Source organism: Chiloscyllium plagiosum, unplaced genomic scaffold (assembly GCF_037043375.1).
Source record: "Chiloscyllium plagiosum isolate Xiang-an unplaced genomic scaffold, Cpla_swu_hap1 HiC_scaffold_53X, whole genome shotgun sequence".
Classification (NCBI taxonomy): Eukaryota; Metazoa; Chordata; class Chondrichthyes; order Orectolobiformes; family Hemiscylliidae; genus Chiloscyllium; species Chiloscyllium plagiosum.
In genome coordinates this window covers 26,517,607-26,536,179 of record NW_028270191.1, presented here as the reverse complement: position 1 = coordinate 26,536,179, position 18,573 = coordinate 26,517,607, and the positions used below count along the sequence as shown (strand labels likewise).

Sequence of the window (18,573 nt, the reverse complement as noted above, 5' to 3'; positions counted from 1 at the left end):
GAGCGTATAACCGCCGGTTGGCCCAAAGGCCCCGAGTCTCGGGCTGGTTTGGAGGACTTCCCTTCTTGTAGCACGCGTAGACCTCCCAGCCTCTACCGCGTACGCAAGGAAGGCGCTAAAACCGGGCTCAACGTACAATGGGGTCCCCTAACTCCCACTGCAGAGATCAACCAGGAAGGCTTGTTTGGTCGGTTTTTAAACAGGGGGGTCAATCTGTTGGGGTCTCGTGCCTAAAGTCGTCGGTCCAAGGATAGTCCGTCAGTCACAGTAGCACATTGACAATAAACGACAATAATAATAATCACGCACACTCTTACTAGTGTTCCGCGACCCCAATCGCCCACCCGTGAAGTCTCTCTCTCTCTCTCTCTCTCTCTCTCTCTCTCTCTCTCTCTCTCTCTCTCTCTCTCTCTCTCTCTCTCTCTCTCTCTCTCTCTCTCTCACACACTCTCACACACTCTCACACACTCTCACACACTCTCACACACTCTCACACACTCTCACACACTCTCACACACTCTCACACACTCTCACACACTCTCACACACTCTCACACACTCTCACACACACACACACACACACTCTCACACACACGTTTCAAGAGTACTCTACCGTTACATGACTGCCGGACTCGCTCTGTTCACAGGTTCAGATAACGGCCGGCAGTGAAGTCCCTTGCGGGGCACTGGGAGACTTTTACACGAGAGGTAAAAGAGTAAAGATACTCACCCAGTGCCGTCGCAGGGATCCAGCAGCCATCATTAACCAGGACGAAGCCCCCAATTGTTAGCGCGGATGAAATGATATCAGTCCAAGCCCAGAGTGCGGTCCAACAATCGGTAACGTTTATTGTTACAGTAACGCCGGCGGAGACCAACCGAGGTCCGAATCTCGGCTGCTCTGCTGTTCCTGCGCGCTGCTACATATTATATACCTTTAGTTGCCAGGATGTGTGGAATTTGAGGATGAATGGGATGATAGTTCCCCATCATCACTGGAGTAGGTGCAAATAGTATGTTTCCTGCCATCCCAGGAGAGTTGCAGGGCACGCATAATATGGTGCTAATTGGTTTATGTAAAACGGGTCCGGGTATTATCTGCTTGTCTCTCTCTGTGAGGGCAGGGGCTAGCACCCCCCTTTGTTCCCTTGGGGTGTTGGTGTGTATTGGTCTGTCCGTTCCTGTCTGGTGGATGCCTGTCCTTTGTGTCAGGTTGGTTCCGTATCGATGGGTATGGGTGTGTTTCAGTCAGTCTCTTGATGTGATTAGGAGATGGGTTTCCATATTAATTAATTCCTGAGTTTTGGACTATGAGTCATGGGTAGTGTTGGTCTAGTGTGGATTTGATGTGTCCTCTGTCTCCTATCTCCCAGTCACGTGGGCGGACCGACAGCTGCTGAGCTCTGTGGGTTTAAAGCTGCGACTGCTGTTTAAAACACAAAATTAATTCTTATAGTTTCCTGATGTAGGCATAGTCCCGTGGCAAAAGCATGGCGGCTCTGATGCCCGCTTGCAGGGTCAAAACATTGAATCTTTTCAAGAAGCAGTTAGATATAATTCTTAGGGGCTAAAGGGATCCAAGAGGTTGGGACAAAAGCAGGAAAAGGATACTGAGTTTGATAATCAGCCATGATTGTGGTGGGGCAGTTTCAACGGATCAAATGGCCTACTCCTATTTTTTATGTTTCTATAGCAGGGAGTTCCAGAAGATTTACCTAGCAACAGTGAAGGAATGGTGATCGAGTCTCAATTTAGGATGGTGTGTGGCTTTGAGGGGAACTTGTAGGTGTTGTTGTTTGTGTGTGTCTGTCACCCTTGCCCTTCTTAGTGAATGGAGATTGTTGGTTTGGTAGGTTCTGTTGGAGGAGCCTTGTTGAGTTATTATAGTGCATCTTGTAGATGGTACACACTGTTATTGAGTATCAGTGGTGGGAATGAACGTTTATGTTGGTGATTGGAGTGATGATCAAGCAGTCCAGTCTTTGATTGGGTTAGTATAATCTATGAATTTAACCAATTTACATTCTGAATTCAGTTTGTGTAACTTGTTTCTGTCTTCTCTTCCACACCACCCTGCCCTTAGTTTATTAATAAACAGCTCCGACAGGATTCCATTTATTCAAATGTTGCTTAACTGTATATTTAAGTCTTGATGTCAGATCTGTTTTGTAAAAGCAAATTGTCCTTTGGGTGTGAGTCACACTCGTGAATAAAGTTTCAACTTTGATCTCCAGCATCTGCAGACCTCACTTTCTCCTACTTATTAACTCTCACCATTATCCCAAAGGCATTGAAAGTCAAGTGCATAGTGAGGAACTGGAGTCCTGGTACAGTCTGGACTGTAGCGGTGATGGATTTTCGTGCCCAAAAAATGCTAGAGAGCCAGCTTTTTTTTTGATAGTTTGATATTTTTGTGGTCGTCATTTCTGGTGCTAAACTGGTAGAAAGAATGCAGAGAGGAAATATAAAATAAAGGGGACAATTCTTAAGAGGAGGAAGATCAGAGAAATCTGATTGCTTATGTACATCCTTGAAGGTGGCAAGATCCGTTCCGAGCATGGTTAACAAATTGTCAGCGATAAGGAACTTCAATTACGTAGACAGCTGGGAGAAGTTGGGATTGTTTTCCTTTTGAGAAGCAAAAGTTGAGACAAGATTTGTGTTGGAAATACTCAAGGCCAGAGAGGTTTGGACAGAAAGGGACACGTTTAAGCTATTTAGTAAAATAAAGAAAGGAGACGTAATGAAAAGCATTTTCACGCAGATAGTGCTTAAGATCTGGAATGCCCAAGACTCTGGTGGATCCAGGTTCAATCGGAGTATTCGTGAGAAAATTATATTGTTATCTGAAAAAGAAAAATGTGCAGGGTTATGGGGACAGGGCAGTGGTATGCTCCTTCAGGAACCCACCAATGAGCTGAATAGCTGTAACTATTTTGTGTGTCTGTGAAATTCTGTGATCATTGAATTCAATTTTGCAATTTGCTGTAGTGCAATTTGAACTTGAATTGTGATTTTACACATTAAACCTTATACCCCTCTCAACTGTGACTCATTTCTTAAAGCTTCTAGTATCAAAAGCAAGTACAGTTTTCAGAAAGCAACATACAGCATCACAGCTTGATATTGTTGAGATTTAACATGCTATAGTGCTTAAAAACACTTCAAAAACATTATTTGTTGTTTTGATGGGTATACTTCATATTCCGTGAGGTAGAAAGTCTTAGAAGCTCTTCCACTTTCTGTTGTTTCCTTCTGGCTTTCATTTGTCTGACAGTCCAAGACACAATGGGAAGAGAGGAGGCGGTGGAAAAAGACAAAGTCAGGGGCTGGGGTCCAAGCTAACATTTCCAGTTCTGTAAAAGACTGCTTCCCTTCACTTTTTCCTCCCACTCTTCTTAAGGCCTCCTTGCTGGAATACAGTTAATCAGGCAGAAGTACAGATAGCAATAATCCTGTTGTCACTCATTTAAGTGACAATTCTTTATATGTACTATCCAATAAAGTTAAAGATGGGGGACGCAAAAGTATCATAATTGGACATACAACTGGAATATCACTGGTATTCCATTATGGTTTCTCACCCGAACCACCTTTGGATCTCTTCAGTAAAAATACTGAAATAGCAGCTCATGCCAATCAAAAAAAAACTCTCTGGGAAGTGTTAGTAGCTTGCAGTAGTCCACCTTTTGTAGCTTGGGACTAATACCTCTCTTCAGTTGTGGAGGGACAGAAAAACAGCCAGTTAGTCAGACAGAAGCTTGCATTTATTTATACAGTGCCTTTCATGATATCAGGATGGCCTAATCATACAATAGTTTTAGAAGTGTTGGTTACTGTTGCAATGTAGGAAATGCAGCAGTCAATTTGCATGTAGCAAATAGCTCTCGCAAATAGCAATATGATAATAGAGTCATGGAGATATACAGCACGGAAACAGACCCTTCGGTCCAACCCGTCCATGCCGACCAGATATCCCAACCCAATCTAGTCCCGCCTGCCAGCACCTGGCACATATCCCTCCAAACCCTTCCTATTCATATAACCATCCAGATGCCTTCCAAATGTTGAAATTTTACCAGACTCCACCACTTCCTCTGGCAGCCCATTCCATACACGCACCACTCCCTGCGTGAAATGTTTTAAGTAATGTTGTCTGAGAGGTAAGTGTTAGCCCCAGAACAATGGGGGTAAATTCCCACCTGTTAGGGTCTTAAGAGATTGTTTACAACTCTAACATGTTCTAACATCTCATCAATAGTACATCACTGGAATGACAACCTAGATTATCGGATTTGGAAATGCCGGTGTTGGACTGGGGTGTACAAAGTTAAAAATCACACAACACCAGGTTATAGTCCAACAGGTTTAATTGGAAGTACACTAGCTTTCGGAGCGACGCTCCCTAACCCTAGCACCTGATGAAGGAGCGTCGCTCTGAAAGCTATTGCTTCCAATTAAACCTGTTGGACTATAACCTGGTGTTGTGTGATTTTTAGATTATCGGAGTGAGGGTTGAACCCAGAACCAGAACTGAGTCAGACATGTGAGTGCAGTCCTGGCAAAAGGCCAGTCTTGAACTGAAAAATAAGTGGTTGGGACTTCCAATGGCAAATATGAGTCATTTTCAACTGTAACACACTCCCTCCTCCCATGAAGACTCTAAAATAGGACAAAGGGTCAAAGAACTGAATTGTTGACTCACTCTGTTCTCCACTGCTCCTGCCTGACCAACTGAGTCTTTGCAGCATGTTTATAAAAAAAAATTCAGATTTGAATGCAAGTGCAGGGGTGTAATGTTGGAACAATAGTAGACACTGGTTAGGCCACACCGAGAATTTTGTGGACAGTCCTGGTCATCACATTACAGGAAGGACATAATCATCCGAGAGAGTACAGAGGAGACTAACGAGAATGTTGATGGGCTTGAAAATTGTAGCGATGAGGAAAGATTAGATTGGCTAAGGTTGGTCTCTTGGAGAGGGAGCTGAGGTGATTTCACAGAGGTGTACAAAATAACGAGGGGCTTGGATAAGGTGGACGAGGAAAACCCAATTCCCATAGTGGAGACGTCAGTTAGCAGGGAGCACAGATTTAGTGATTGGGAGAAGTATTAGAACGGACATGAGGAAAACACTTTTTTTACTCAGAGGGTGTCTGTAATTTGCTGCCCTGTCTGGTGGAGACAGAAATCCTCAACTCATTTAGAAGGTACCGACTTGCACCTGCAAGATTACAGACCAGGCGCTGGATTAGAATGAACATTTAGCTGGTACAGACACAATGGACTGAATGGCCTCCTTTCTGTGCTGTAACTTTTCTATTATATTTGTTGCACTTTCAGTGTTTTACCATTGGTTCCCTGAAGAACTGATCTGTCTTGTTCACTTCTCGACCTGAAATTTGTCTGTTGGCTCTTTGTTCATCTAGAGCATTTAACTGGACTTGAAAAACATTGTTTGGTCCCACCTTATGAGTTTTTATTAATAATTGTGCACAACTATCTGGTTTTGGCTCAAGGAAGTTATGAGAAAAACCGATTAGTACAGCAAGTCCTCATTTAAAGTTTACCTATTTAATGTTGTTTTGCTTAAACATTAGCAAATTAATTGGGCTTGTAATCTCATTTAGTGTTGAGATTTGTTTTAATAATGTTTCCTGCATAAGCTCGTCATCGTCTTTCCCTGCTTCCTGACCTCCGGGTTGTCTTCTTTCCCTACTCCTCAACTCGTCCGTATGCCATTTCCCTTTTGTGGACTTGCGTTTCTGTAAAGAGATTCAGTCTGAAGTTGGAGCTTACAGATGTGGAAGAGCTGGTGGTTCACCTGTGCTGGAACATTTGCAGGTTTTTTTAAAAAAAAAAAAATTACTTTCAAAGCTGCTCCTGTCTTGTTGCCCTTCTCCCAAACTTTATCTCACAGCGAGGGTTCAGGATTGGGAAGTAAGCAACAGCTATTCAGAAATAAGGTTCAAAAGATTGAGTCTATTGCAGGAGGATAAAGTTCAAGTGTTTATGCAGAACAATCCTGTAGCTGATGTTAAGACACTGAGACAGACAGCAGAATCTAATCAGCAGGTCAGGCAGCATCCGAGGAGCAGGAAAATCGATGTTTTGGGCAAAAGCCCTTCATCAGGGCTTCCTGCTCCTCGGATGCTGCCTGACCTGCTGTGATTTTTCCAGCACCACTCTAATGTCGACTCTGATCTCCAGCATCTGCAGTCCTCACTTTTTTGCCTAGCAGAATCTAATCAGCCTCCCTACCTCTGTATTTGCAAAACAGTAGAATTAAAACATACAAAGACTCTCAAAACTGATCCCGATGGTTCCTAACCAGACCTTTTGAGTAACCAATCCTGGATTTTGTGAATAATTGATTCCAGACACTGGATTTGTAGCTTAAACAAAAGACTTAGCAATATATTAATAACATAGTAACTTTAGCAAAGCAAAATTAAGCAATAATCTAATGTATATGATTTAAAATCCAATAACCTTTTGTTTTCAACCCTATTCATTCAAAAGATGGGCAAATAAACACAAATTAAAGGATAGATTTTAAACAAAATAACAAAACCATCCAGATGACTGAAGTGATTTTCCCAAAGATATATTTGTTTCTTGGTTGGTTTTCTGAAGGTGTTAATCAAGGCTACCTTTTCAGTTCACTGAGGACAATTCGATAATGCTTATAACTTAGCTGTGGGAAGTTCAGATACTAGAAGCTGATAATGGCAGGGAATTTCCAAATCTTCATGCTGTAGATCAACAGCCAGACTCCTCCTCTTCCTCCTCAGAAATCCCCAGTTCAAAACAGTTATGGAGTCACAGAGATGTATAGCACAGAAACAGACCCTTCAGTCCAACTTGTCTATGCCAACCAGATATCCTAACCTAATCTAGTCCCATTTGCCAGCATTTGGCCCATTATCCCTCTAAACCCTTTCTATTCTTATACCCATCCAGATGCCTTTTTAAAATATTATAATTGTACCAACCTCCACCGCTTCCTCTGGCAGCTCATTCCATACACGCACCACCCTCTGTGTGAAAAGGTTGCCCCTTTGGTCCTTTTAAAATCTTTTCCCTCTCACCTTAAACCTATGCCCTCTAGTTCTGGACTCGCCCATCCCAGGGAAAAGACCATGTTTATTTACCCTATCTATGCCCCTCATGATTTTAAACCTCTATAAGGTCACTCCTCAGTCTCTGAAGCTCCAGGGAAAACAGCCCCAGCCTATTCAGCCTCTCTCTTTAGCTGAAACCCTCCAACCCTGGCAACATCCTTATAAATCTTTTCTGAACCCTTTCACGTTTCACAACACCATTCCGATAGAAAGGAGACCAGAATTGCGCACAATATTCCAAAAGTGGCCCAACCAATGTCCTGTACAGCCGCGACATGACTTTCCAACTCCTGTACTCAATACTCTTGACCAATAAAGGAAAGCATACCAAACGCCTTCTTCACTATCCTATCTACCTGTGACTCCACTTTCAAGGAGCTATGAACCTGCACTCCAAGGTCTCTTTGTTCAGCAACACTCCCCAGGACCTTACCATTAAATGTATAAGTCCTGCCCTCATTTGCCTTTCCATAATGCAGCACCTCACATTTATCTAAATTAAACACCCATATGCCAAGATCCTGTTGTACTCTCAGGTAACCTTCTTTGCTGTCCACTGCAAATTTTGATGGTATCTGCAAACTTACTAATTATGCCTCCTATGTTCACTTCCAAACCATTATATAAATAACAAAAAAACAGTGGACCCAGCACCAATCCTTGTGGCACACCATTGGTCACAGGCCTCCAATATGAAAGGCAACCCTCCACCACCACCACCCTCTGTCTTCTACCTTTGTGCTAATTCTGAATCCAAATGGCTAGTTGTCCCGTTATTCCATGTGATCTAACCTTGCTAATCAGTCTACCATGAGGAACCTTGTCAAATGCCTTAATGAAGTCCATATAGATCACATCCACTGCTCTGTCCTCATCAATCCTCTTTGTTAATTCTTCAAAAGGTAACTCTGGCCCCTCCCTCTGTTTGACCATCATGTTCCCTTTCAAACTTGCTGGTACAATTTTCAGGTACTGACCTTGTAATGGCTAAACATCTGTTATCTGGTTGAATCTATTGCTTCCCCTTGAGGTGAAGAGTCTGTAGAATCCTTTGATGGTTTGAGAGGCCAGGCCTGGAAGGTAATTTCAGGTTGGTTCATGATCAAATTGGGGGGTTTCTCAGAAGAAGAGTTTTGGCTGTTGATGCTGCAACATGAAGATTTGAAAGCTTTCTTTAAAAAAAAAGACCAAGCAAACAAATCATCTTTCAGCTCTCAACTCCAAACTAAAATATATCTTAAAGAAATCAATGAGGGTTCTAACGCTTAAATATGTGGGAGTGACCCGCTGAACCAGTGCATTCCTCTAGAATATGATCCTAAAGGGTTGGCATCTGTTTAATGCCTAACATTTGCAATCTCTTTAATGTATTGATTTGTATTGAGATACAATTCTGTCGGTACTGGCAGCTTTCAGAATATTATTTAAGTAGCTATGCAATGCTATGATGCCTGATGCCATGTATCCATTTACCTATAAGTGTCACTGACGAACTTAGCCAAAGTCAGCCAGGGCTCTGAGTCGCTAACCATTAAAGATCATGGTGTGAATATAGGCAGAAAAGTGTATTTGATTTTTTTTTTCACCAAAAGATTGAGACTACCATAATGGCTGAGATTGTAGTTTTCAAGTGGGTGGTACCAGTTTGCTCAAAATCCTTCCTTCGTGCAGCAAAAACAAGAAACATTCTATATCCAGAAGATCAGACAGCATCTAGCTAGGAAGCATAAGAGATGTAATTGGTTGTAAATGTGTGAAAATGGGAGGGAAGGGTTACAGTTTTTTTTTTTGAAGGAAGTAGCTTGGTCATGTATAACGTTTGAAGACTGTGTGGGAAATGGGGAAACAGAAAGCTCAAGGAAAATCTTGAATCCTGGTGGCTTGTTGAGTTACATACAAATTATTATTTACTTCTGAGATTTGGCTATGAATCCACTCCGGACTAATAGATGGAATTATGAAAATATCCCATGTCAAATAGTGTTGGGGTAGCCCCAAACTGATTAATTATGGACTCTATTAGTTTGTGGGAGTCATATACATACACAGCCCACAGTGATGATTGGTGTGAGGAAATAAAGCTGTGATACAAATGCTACAGGAGAGTAATCTTGAGGTCAGAGTGAAGGCACATTGTAGCGGTGAAGAAGTAGCTCTGCTTGTATCAAACGTTTGCTGTACCTTTATCTGAGTGTGCTCATTGTTATTATTAGGTGTTATTGTTCCTCAGCACAAATGTCACTTGTCCTGATCAAGCCAAAGAAAAACTTTCTCAGCCAAAAGAAGGCTTTGGGATCATGCTGCCAAGTTCTCAGTGTATTTGATTCAGTAAAGTTGATCTTTTAGCTGATAGAGATTTTCTTTTTCTCTAACAGTATGAGTCAGTGGGAAGCCCTAAAACAACTTGACACAAAGTACTTGGAGCAGTTAGATGATCTGTACCAGAATGAAACCTTTCCTATGGATGTTCGGGAATATCTCTCTCATTGGATTGAAGCTCAAGACTGGTATGTTAAATCAGAAAAGAAGAAACCGAGTTCTATTTAAGAGAACATTAGACTGCTTTTCCGGTGTTATATGCTTTACCTTTACCCACTTCTGTACTTCTTAATTTATAAATGTATTTATTAATTTTGACTGGGAAGAAATGCTACAATTACTCACTACTTGGGTTTGTGTGAAAAATGAATGAAATATGGGAAGAATAAATAGATTTTGATTTTATTATTGTCACATGTACAGAGATGCAATGAAAAGTATTGTACTAGATGCTTACCAGACAAATTATACCTTGCATAAGTACATCAGGGCAATAGAACAGAATACAGAATATAGTGTTACAGCTACAGAGAAGGTGCAGAGAAAGATCAACTGTAATATATGAGAAGTCTGATAACAGTGGGGAAGAAACTGTTCTTGAATTCGTTAGTATGTGTTTTTAAACTTCTGTATCTTCCGTTCGACGGAAGAGGATAGAAGAGAACATAACCGGGATGCGAGGTTATGTTGTTCGATTATGTTGGCTGCTTTCCCAAGGCAGTGGGAAGTATAGATGGATTCAATGGATGGAAGGCTGTTTTGCATGATTGACTGGGCTGGTTCACAACTATGTCAAGACTGCAAGAAATTACAGAGCAGTTCCCAAACCATGCTGTGAAGCATCTGGATGGGGTGCTTTCTATGGTGCATTTATAAAAATTGATACGACTCATTGTGGATTGGAGATTTGTGTAAGTTCTCAAGTCAATGATATTTACAATTATTGCTTTCCTCAAATGGTCTTGAGCATAGCCTTGTCAAACTCCTGCAATCTGTGCTGTGAATGGGTTCACTGCTAGGTTCAAGCTCCGTTCACAATCTTTTTCTTTCTTTATATCCAGAAGTGCTTTCAAGCACCACTGAATATTTTTTCCCCCACTGCAAACCACCTGTGGGACTTTTCACCTGTTATTCACTGCCACTAAATTGCCTGAGTTTCCGATAAATCAAATTACCTTCAGAACCTGTTAAGGGCAATGCAATGGCACCAAAGGTGAGGGAGGTTCACAATCTTATTTTCTATTCAACCTGTTCGGGATTGTTTTGGCATCACATCTGGAGCAGGAGGGACTCTTGGGTCCCACAAGAGTCCCTGGGTTCACAGTCTTAGCATGCTGGACAAAGAGTCTCCAGCTATTTTACGCTCAACATTGACTTCTGCACCTCCTGGCTTGCTGTGTTCTCCCAGCCTCCTGCCTGTCTACTGCAGCTACTCAGAAGCAGCATAAGCAGCAGCATTGGCAGAGGTGAAAGTTTGCACTTCCGACTGCATTCTTAAATGAGGGACAATCCATGACAAAAAGAGACAAAGTTTTCTGGAGGAAATGAAGCCATACAGTTGATGGGTGCATTCAATTTTCAATTCATGTCCTTTTCTTGTAATTCTAGGGAGAAGGCTATAACGAATTATTCACTGGCCACTATCCATTACCAAAATCTATTGGATCAAATCAACAATCAGTACAGCCGCTTTATGCAGGAGAAGAAGTTTGTATGTCAGCACAACTTCAAGAAATATAAGCAAAGTGTGCAGGTATTGTACTGCTGACATCCTACAGCTACTTATGTTTACTCAATAATTCAAACTCATTGCTGTCCAATTGTTTGCCATCTGAAATCGATGAATATTGATAAGTTGTCTCGATCTACATTGCTGGAAATGAGTAGTTTTGGTTTCTGAAGGTACTTTGTCTTCCATGGGTCTTTTTTTTCCTTGACCATTTGTTTTGTTCAACAAATGATTTGTTCACCATTTTTCACTCACTCCTTTCTTCATATACCAAGCTGCTCAGGTAGTGAATATTAATGGACTATTGGACTGGAGAGAATGCATTACAGCTGAGACTGAACCTATTCTAGCTAGATACAGATACCATTTTCCAGCTGTGGTTTCTGGATTGTAACAAAGGCTACACAATTGATTTTTTCCCCAGTTTCTCTGTATTCCAATTGTCACCTCAACTTGATCTATATAGTTGTTCTAGCTAACGTTTCGAGGAAGCTGAAACTGTTCTTTCAAGGACACATTTGAGTCTCATTCTTCTACCCTCCATTCCATTTTTATCCTGTTAGCGTGATCTGACTCCTTCAACCAAGAAAACGGAATAGAAGGCCTGTTCCCAGGCTGTGTGGTTACCTTGCAGGGAACTGCCGTGAACAGCCAGATGTGAAATTGCCTGTTGTTGTTGGGATTCTTAACTCTGATTCGGTAGGGTTGTGCACCTAAACAAGATGAGTGTAGAAATTTTTTTGTTTATTTTTGTTATCAAACCACTTGAGGTACTATGGATCCCACCGAATAGCTCAATGGGGGGGGGGGGGGGGGGGGGGGGGGGGAGGGAGGGAGGGAGGGAGAAAGAGGTGTGGCGGTGGTTGTGGCATAATGGTAGTGTTTCCACCTCTGATCCAGATTCAAATGCCACCTGCCCTGAAGGTATGTATAATCTGACTAACCTGTAGCTGCAAGATTGCAGGTTTGACTTAGAGTCATAGAGATGCACAGCATGGAAACAAACCCTTCGGTCCAACCCGCCCATGCCGACCAGATATCCCGACCCAATCTCGTCCCACCTGCCAGCACCAGGCCCATATCCCTCCAAACCCTTCCTATTCATATACCCATCCAGATGCCTTTTAAATGTTATAATTGTACCAGCCTCCACCACATCCTCTGGCAGCTCATTCCATACACGTACCACCCTCTGTGTGAAAAAGTTGCCGCTTAGGTCTCTTTTATATCTTCCCCTCTCACCCTAAACCTATGCCCTCTAGTTCTGGACTCCCCGACCCCAGGGAAAAGACTTTGCCTATTTACCCTATCCATGTCCCTCATAAATTTTGTAAACCTTTATAAGGTTACCCCTCAGCCTCCAACGCTCCAGGGAAAACAGCCCCAGCCTGTTCAGCCTCTCCCTATAGCTCAAATCCTCCAACCCTGGCAACATCCTTGTAAATCTTTTCTGAACCCTTTCAAGTTTCACAACATCTTTCCGATAGGAAGGAGACCAGAATTGCACACAATATTCCAACAGTGGCCTAACCAATTCCTGTACAGCTGCAACATGACCTCCCAATTCCTGTACTCAATACCCTGACCAATAAAGGAAAGCATGCCAAACACCTTCTGCTCTTTGTTCTTAGATTTTGGTTGATATTGATATTTGTGGGCACTGCATCATTCCTTTGTATTGGTGGGTGTATTCTAACTGGCCTCCGTGTTCCTGGACAGATGATGAAATAATTCAGCCTGGATTAGTGCTTTTAAAAGCTATTTTTCCTGTTTTTAATGGAGTTCCAGCAAGCACCAGTTCAGGCTTATCACTGATTGAACAACCTGTCAACACTGGTCTACATTTGCCTTTAGGAATAGTTACTTAAATGTGGTACCAGAGATAGGTGGAACCAAACTTTAGAATAGACGGAAATAGATGTGGGAAGAGGAAAAATATGTGTAACTGCAGTTGTAAGTCCTGAGCTAACTTGACAGCCCTTGGTAGCAACTGGGTGCTGCGAACTCCAGAGGTTTTATCATTTTGTATTAAGCTTGTGTCCACAATATAATTAATTACTGTCTACCAATTTTGCTCCCAGGCCTGTTGCGCTGGTGCTCTGATCAACCACCAGAAGATGCACGAGAGTGGTCTCCGTTAACTTTCCCTTCCTATCACCTGCAGAATGGAGCTCAAACTACCACAATAATGTGCATCAATACCACCTTGAAGAGGGTCCCCAAAAGACTTAGTGGTGTAATGGGTTAGGCACTGATCTTTTAGATGTTTGGTTAAAACCCAGCCCAAGCTGATGGGATAAAAGGTTCCTGTCTCAACTGATTATCATGATTCTGTATGTGATATATGGGCAGTTTTAACATTGTTCCTAGTAGGTATGGGTAGTGGGTTCACAATAGGAAAGTGCACAAACATTGTCAGATTCTGAGACTACAGAACGGTGAGTCTGGGAAATAATTTATATCACATTTATGCACTAAAGAACACTTTTTGATGTTGGAACAGAGGCTTTTATAGTAGAGTGTTCTGCTGTACACTATCTTGGAATCTTGAAGTTGGCTCTTAACAATAATTTCTTGGCTTTAATATCCCTCTGTTCAGTGAACAAGAAAAAAAAATCCATGCACAGTTTAATAAATTATTCTTGCTGCTGTTTTGGTGTCAAATTGTTTTTGTGTTGTAAGCTCTGACTCTGTTTAGGAAATGGATCCAGGCTACTGAAAGTGATTTCACATAAAACCCTTGTATCAATGAGTCTGGGACTGCGATCTTGCCAGTCAGTTGGGCTGGATTGAAACTCTGGCCCAAAGGTGAAGGAAAAGTGTTCTGACACGTCACAACATCTGTTTTATTTTGTTATTAAAATGGCAGTCTTTGATTTGAAGTGGACAGTTGTAAGAAACTGAACCTAAATGTGATCCTGGGGCTCAAGAGACCAGTGATAAGAACACAACTAATCATGAAGAGTTGGAGTGATCAGTGTTGAAACTAATGTTTTTAAAAATGAAAACTGTTTTCATTCTCTGACCTCTGTAAAGCACACATGGAGAATTTCAAGTCCAGTTCATGCTATTGAAAGTAGAAGTGCCATCCATCCAAAATAGGAACTGAGTATTGCGAACATTGAGATTTTTTTTGATTAAAAACATCAAGGATTTTAATAAGGTATTTTGTTAAAGTAGTAGTCTTTTTCTTAACCCCTCATTCCCCATATTACCCAAGCTAAGGCAAGCCTACCCTTGCATGTCATCCTCTACTCATGTATGTTTTAGTGTGGGTCATTGCAGAGCACTCAAACACCACAAGGAAGTGAAAGAACCTGGGGTCTTTCTGGACACAGAGCTTCACTACCGCTTAGGATGGTACATCTACCCACCGTGTGTCTGTCCTTGAGGGACGATATTCCATAGTTGTCAAATGGGAAGAGTTTTCTACTGACGATTAGCATAAGGTGTGTGTGCATGTTGCAAGAGAGCTGGCCACACTTGGTGAGACTGATCATTGTAAATCACATGAGAAGGGTGAAGTAATATGTGAGATGCCTGTAGTCCAGACTGTTACAAAGCACTAATGTGATCAGACCCCACCTCTTTGCACATATTATCTGTGAAATGTGTTGCTAACTGTTGATGCATCCTGGTGAATCTTTGTGGGAGAGGAAGGGAGGTTTTCTTTCTAATTTCAGCAGTTTTTTTGGAATCAGATATTCTAATGTACTTTGATCACAATCTCATCCAAACTGCTCTTTTATCATGCTTGCATGCAGTGTAGTCTGTTAAATTTGTGTATTCTAATATTGAATTAGCATCTTGAAGGACTTGTGGTAATTTTAAAACCAATATTATAAAGATGTATCTGTTATCTTAAATATTCTACTTTATTCTACCAGACCATTTTTCCATTAACTTATACTGAATTCCATATGATGGAGTGCTTTGCATAAGAAAATGAAAGGGAGTCTGGTTTGCTCGTTTTATAATTTGCATTTGTGGGTAGTTAGTCCTCTTCAAGCAGTTATTGTATTTGCTTTTTCTACATCTTAAATCTTTCACCTTTTAGTTGTTAATACTAGCTTGCCTCTAACAAAGACTACATTGAAATGTCATGTGTCTCGTATTGTTTGCGACGCAAAAGGGGAGGGGAGAAAAGGATCTGTAGTTTTAAAAGTTCATTTTCAAACTGGCTGGCAGTTCCAGTTTGGATAGGCTGCTGGTGTTTTCAGCTCTGACCATAGTGGTTATAAAAGCCACAGCTATAAGCAGATAAATGTATTTCTGGGTCAGTCTATAACTGAAGCGCAAAAGATAAATATTTTGTTTCAAAAACATAGCTTCAATACTTAAGCATACCATCTTGGCTGGTATTCAAGTGAAGTACTGAAAGTGTTGTTTCAAGATAACACCTTTTAAAAAGTTAACTTGAGACCACGTCAAGTGGATATACAGAGTTCTGCAGCGAAGTTTATAAAACTGGGAGTTCTCCTAGTGTCCCAGCCAGAATTTTACTATTGGCTGCTCATCTCTCTTTGAATCTCTGCATTAATAAACCATCTTTCCTTTGCTACTATCCATTCTGAAGAAGGGTCACTGGAGCAGAAGCATAAACTCTGATTTCTCTCCATAGATTCTGACAGAACTGCTGAGTTTTTACAGCAACTTCTGTTTTTATTTTTGATTTCCAGCATCTGCAGTTCTTCCAGTTTTTTGCTATTTGAATCTTGCTGTGCGCAATATGGCTGTGGCATTTGCTGATAATAGTTACTGCATTTCAAAGGAACTGGTTTTGTGTAAAGGAATTTTTGATACTGAGCATTCAACAGCATTTTCAAAGCCCAAATGTCTTTGGCTACTGGTTTATCTGGCAGACCATTCGAAACAACACTACTTTTGAGTAAATTTATAAATTTGTAAAAAATAAACATGGGCGTGCTCTCTCTCTCTCTTGCTGTGTCTTCTGTGAATACATGATGCACCTACTCGTATTGAATCTCACTTAATGGGAGGGCATGGCTCTTCTTTGCTCCCAAACATGCCCACAACTTATCAAATTATAGGAATGAATCCATATCCTATTGATCTATGGCACAGTATGCAATATCCACTGCTGAATCTAAAGTATGAAATGCTCCATAAATTGTATAATCAATGTTGCAACTCCAGTTTGCCTCAACAACTCTGGCTGTGGTCACAGCTCTGGAAAGTTTATGCCCATTCAGTCGCGCATGTATATTTCATTGCTGATGCAAACAACTTTTCACTTTCTCATTTTGGACTTAAGAGGCAGCAGCGCTAAGAACTGCTCTTTTCAAAGCTTCATGCCTTTGCAATACAAGCAAGACAGTAAGTGGAATGTGCATAAGGGTTGGGTTGTCTGAGCTTTGTTTATTTGGCATGGATGGGCTTTGGAGAAAGGGTGGGGCAATATAGCTGCAGTTTAAGTGCATGTTTATCTCATCATACACTCCTGATCATTCTGATAGGAATTGATCTTAAAGATTCGCTGCCATATTCTGTATTGATTTTTCACAAAAAAATTCAAAGCATGTAAGAAAAAACTAGCAATACCATAAAGTGAACACACCAAATTCTCGTTCCTTTTATTTGGCCCTTGAACAAAAGTATATGTTTCAATATTCTGGAGTTCCGCTAAGTTAACTAATATTGCACAAAGCTGCAAGAATTATGCATTGTCCAGGCAACTAAACATATCCAAGAACTAATCAGCAAGTGCCTTTTTGAAGCAAGCCCTTTCAAGAGCCTTGCAAACTTATTAAAATAACTTCAGGGAGTTAGAAAGTGGAAGTTCTCCATGCTGCTTCAGCCAAATATTATCCCTCATATGTCTCTGATCATAAAGAATTCCAATAATGTCTCTTTGATTATAAGCCGTACAAGCCCTCAAACCAAAAAAAAAGGACAAAACAAACTTATCAGCTGAGGTTATTTTAATTAAACCAAAATAAATAATTAAAATAAAGCCGGTGGTGTGGCACAGCTTCAAGTAAATAAGATAAAAATCATACAGCAATTTAATGTTATGCCCAGTTGATCTGGAATGGACTGCCTAAAGGGACGGTGCAAGCAATTTCACTACCAACTTTCAAAGTGGAATTGGGTAAATCTTTGCAAAGAAAACACTTGGAGGGCTACGGGGAAAGAGCTCGAGAGTGTGGATGAATTAGATAGCCTTTTCAAGGAGCTGGTACCATGGTGCCAATGCTCTCTTCCTGTGCTGTAAGATAAAAGGCAGGACCCATGGTCATCACAGTAGAACCTCTCCCTGTATTACAGGTAGTTATGTTAATGCTTTGGCTTCTCTTTCATTAGGAATGTTATGGAGAGGATCCTGTTCTGTTGGCAAAGGTTGTCGCTGCTCGACTGAAGCAGGAGAAGACGATACTAAACGCTGTTGTAGAGGATCAGCAGGTATGAGGAATACAAATGAGCTCTGAAAATCATGGGTTTGTTTAGTTATTGATTCACTAACTTGTTCTTAAAAACCCAGACTGACAGACTATCTGGAGCTTTCCATTCCACTGATCGTTCACAATTTGGGGTTGCTAATCTCGTCCTGGTGCAAAGTCATCAAGGCTGCTGTTCTTTGATGCAGTGAGCTGACATCCTATGATGTGAAGCCAGCTTGTATCGATACGTTTTCTGTGCTCCTGGTTAACAGCACATGCAATGTTGGGTGCATCTAGTATCCAAAGATGTCACCTAGTGCCACAAGTTCTTCAAGGGCTGTTGCTTGCCCTGATCTTAAAAAAAAAAAGGGAGAAGGAATGGCCGCAACAAGCGCAAATAGCAGGACAACTCCATTTCACCGGACATTTCTGTAAGTGATGCTGGAAGAAGTACTGTGAAAAGTGCGGGCCTTTTTGAAGGTGAGAATGACTCTCCAGGGTAGAGAAGCACTGCAGCTGTCTGAATGGAGCTGATTGAATGAGCGAAAGCTGTCTCTCCTGGGTTAAAGTGTAAAAATAATCAGTTTACTCTTGGGTAGGTTACCAAGGTAGGTCCTGGTCACATGTGCAAAGTGGCTTGGCAGTACAGCAGTTTGTTGGGCCAGCCTCTCAATGAGAGTAAACAATGCTCTGGTAACTGTTGAATTTACTTTCAAAATGCAGAAGCTTGGTCTTACTTGACTAGAAAACTTTGTAATGCTACCACTGACCAGAATGTACCCTCCACAAACTGGCAACATCATATACCTACATAATGCATATCCATAGACTTGCATTCATTTTGATGCTGGTTGCAAATGTTCCTCTGCTATCTGCCTGCAGTCCTGCAGACAACAGTAACGTAAGAAAAGCCAGAGGGTGGGTGGGTCTGCTGGATCCATTAAACTTATCACTCTTTTTTGCTGATGAAGAGAAGGCCCCTGAGGGTTGGATGGGGATT

The 18,573-nt window shown here is 41.4% G+C and overlaps 1 protein-coding gene across 3 annotated transcripts in view; it reads left to right on the top strand.

Annotated features, from left to right (window-relative positions):
- The window catches only part of LOC122543210 (signal transducer and activator of transcription 1-like), a 79,483-nt gene that overhangs the window by 12,405 nt on the left and 48,505 nt on the right, over positions 1-18,573 (top strand). For 2 of the 3 annotated variants that reach the window (XM_043681682.2, XM_043681681.2), the window contains exons 2-4: positions 9,500-9,631; positions 11,052-11,196; positions 17,497-17,595. In XM_043681682.2, the coding sequence (XP_043537617.1) occupies positions 9,501-9,631; positions 11,052-11,196; positions 17,497-17,595 (375 nt within the window). In that variant the 5' untranslated portion in view covers position 9,500. The remainder of the gene's footprint in view (positions 1-9,499; positions 9,632-11,051; positions 11,197-17,496; positions 17,596-18,573) is intronic. The other variant, XM_087985472.1, reaches the window with a different exon arrangement.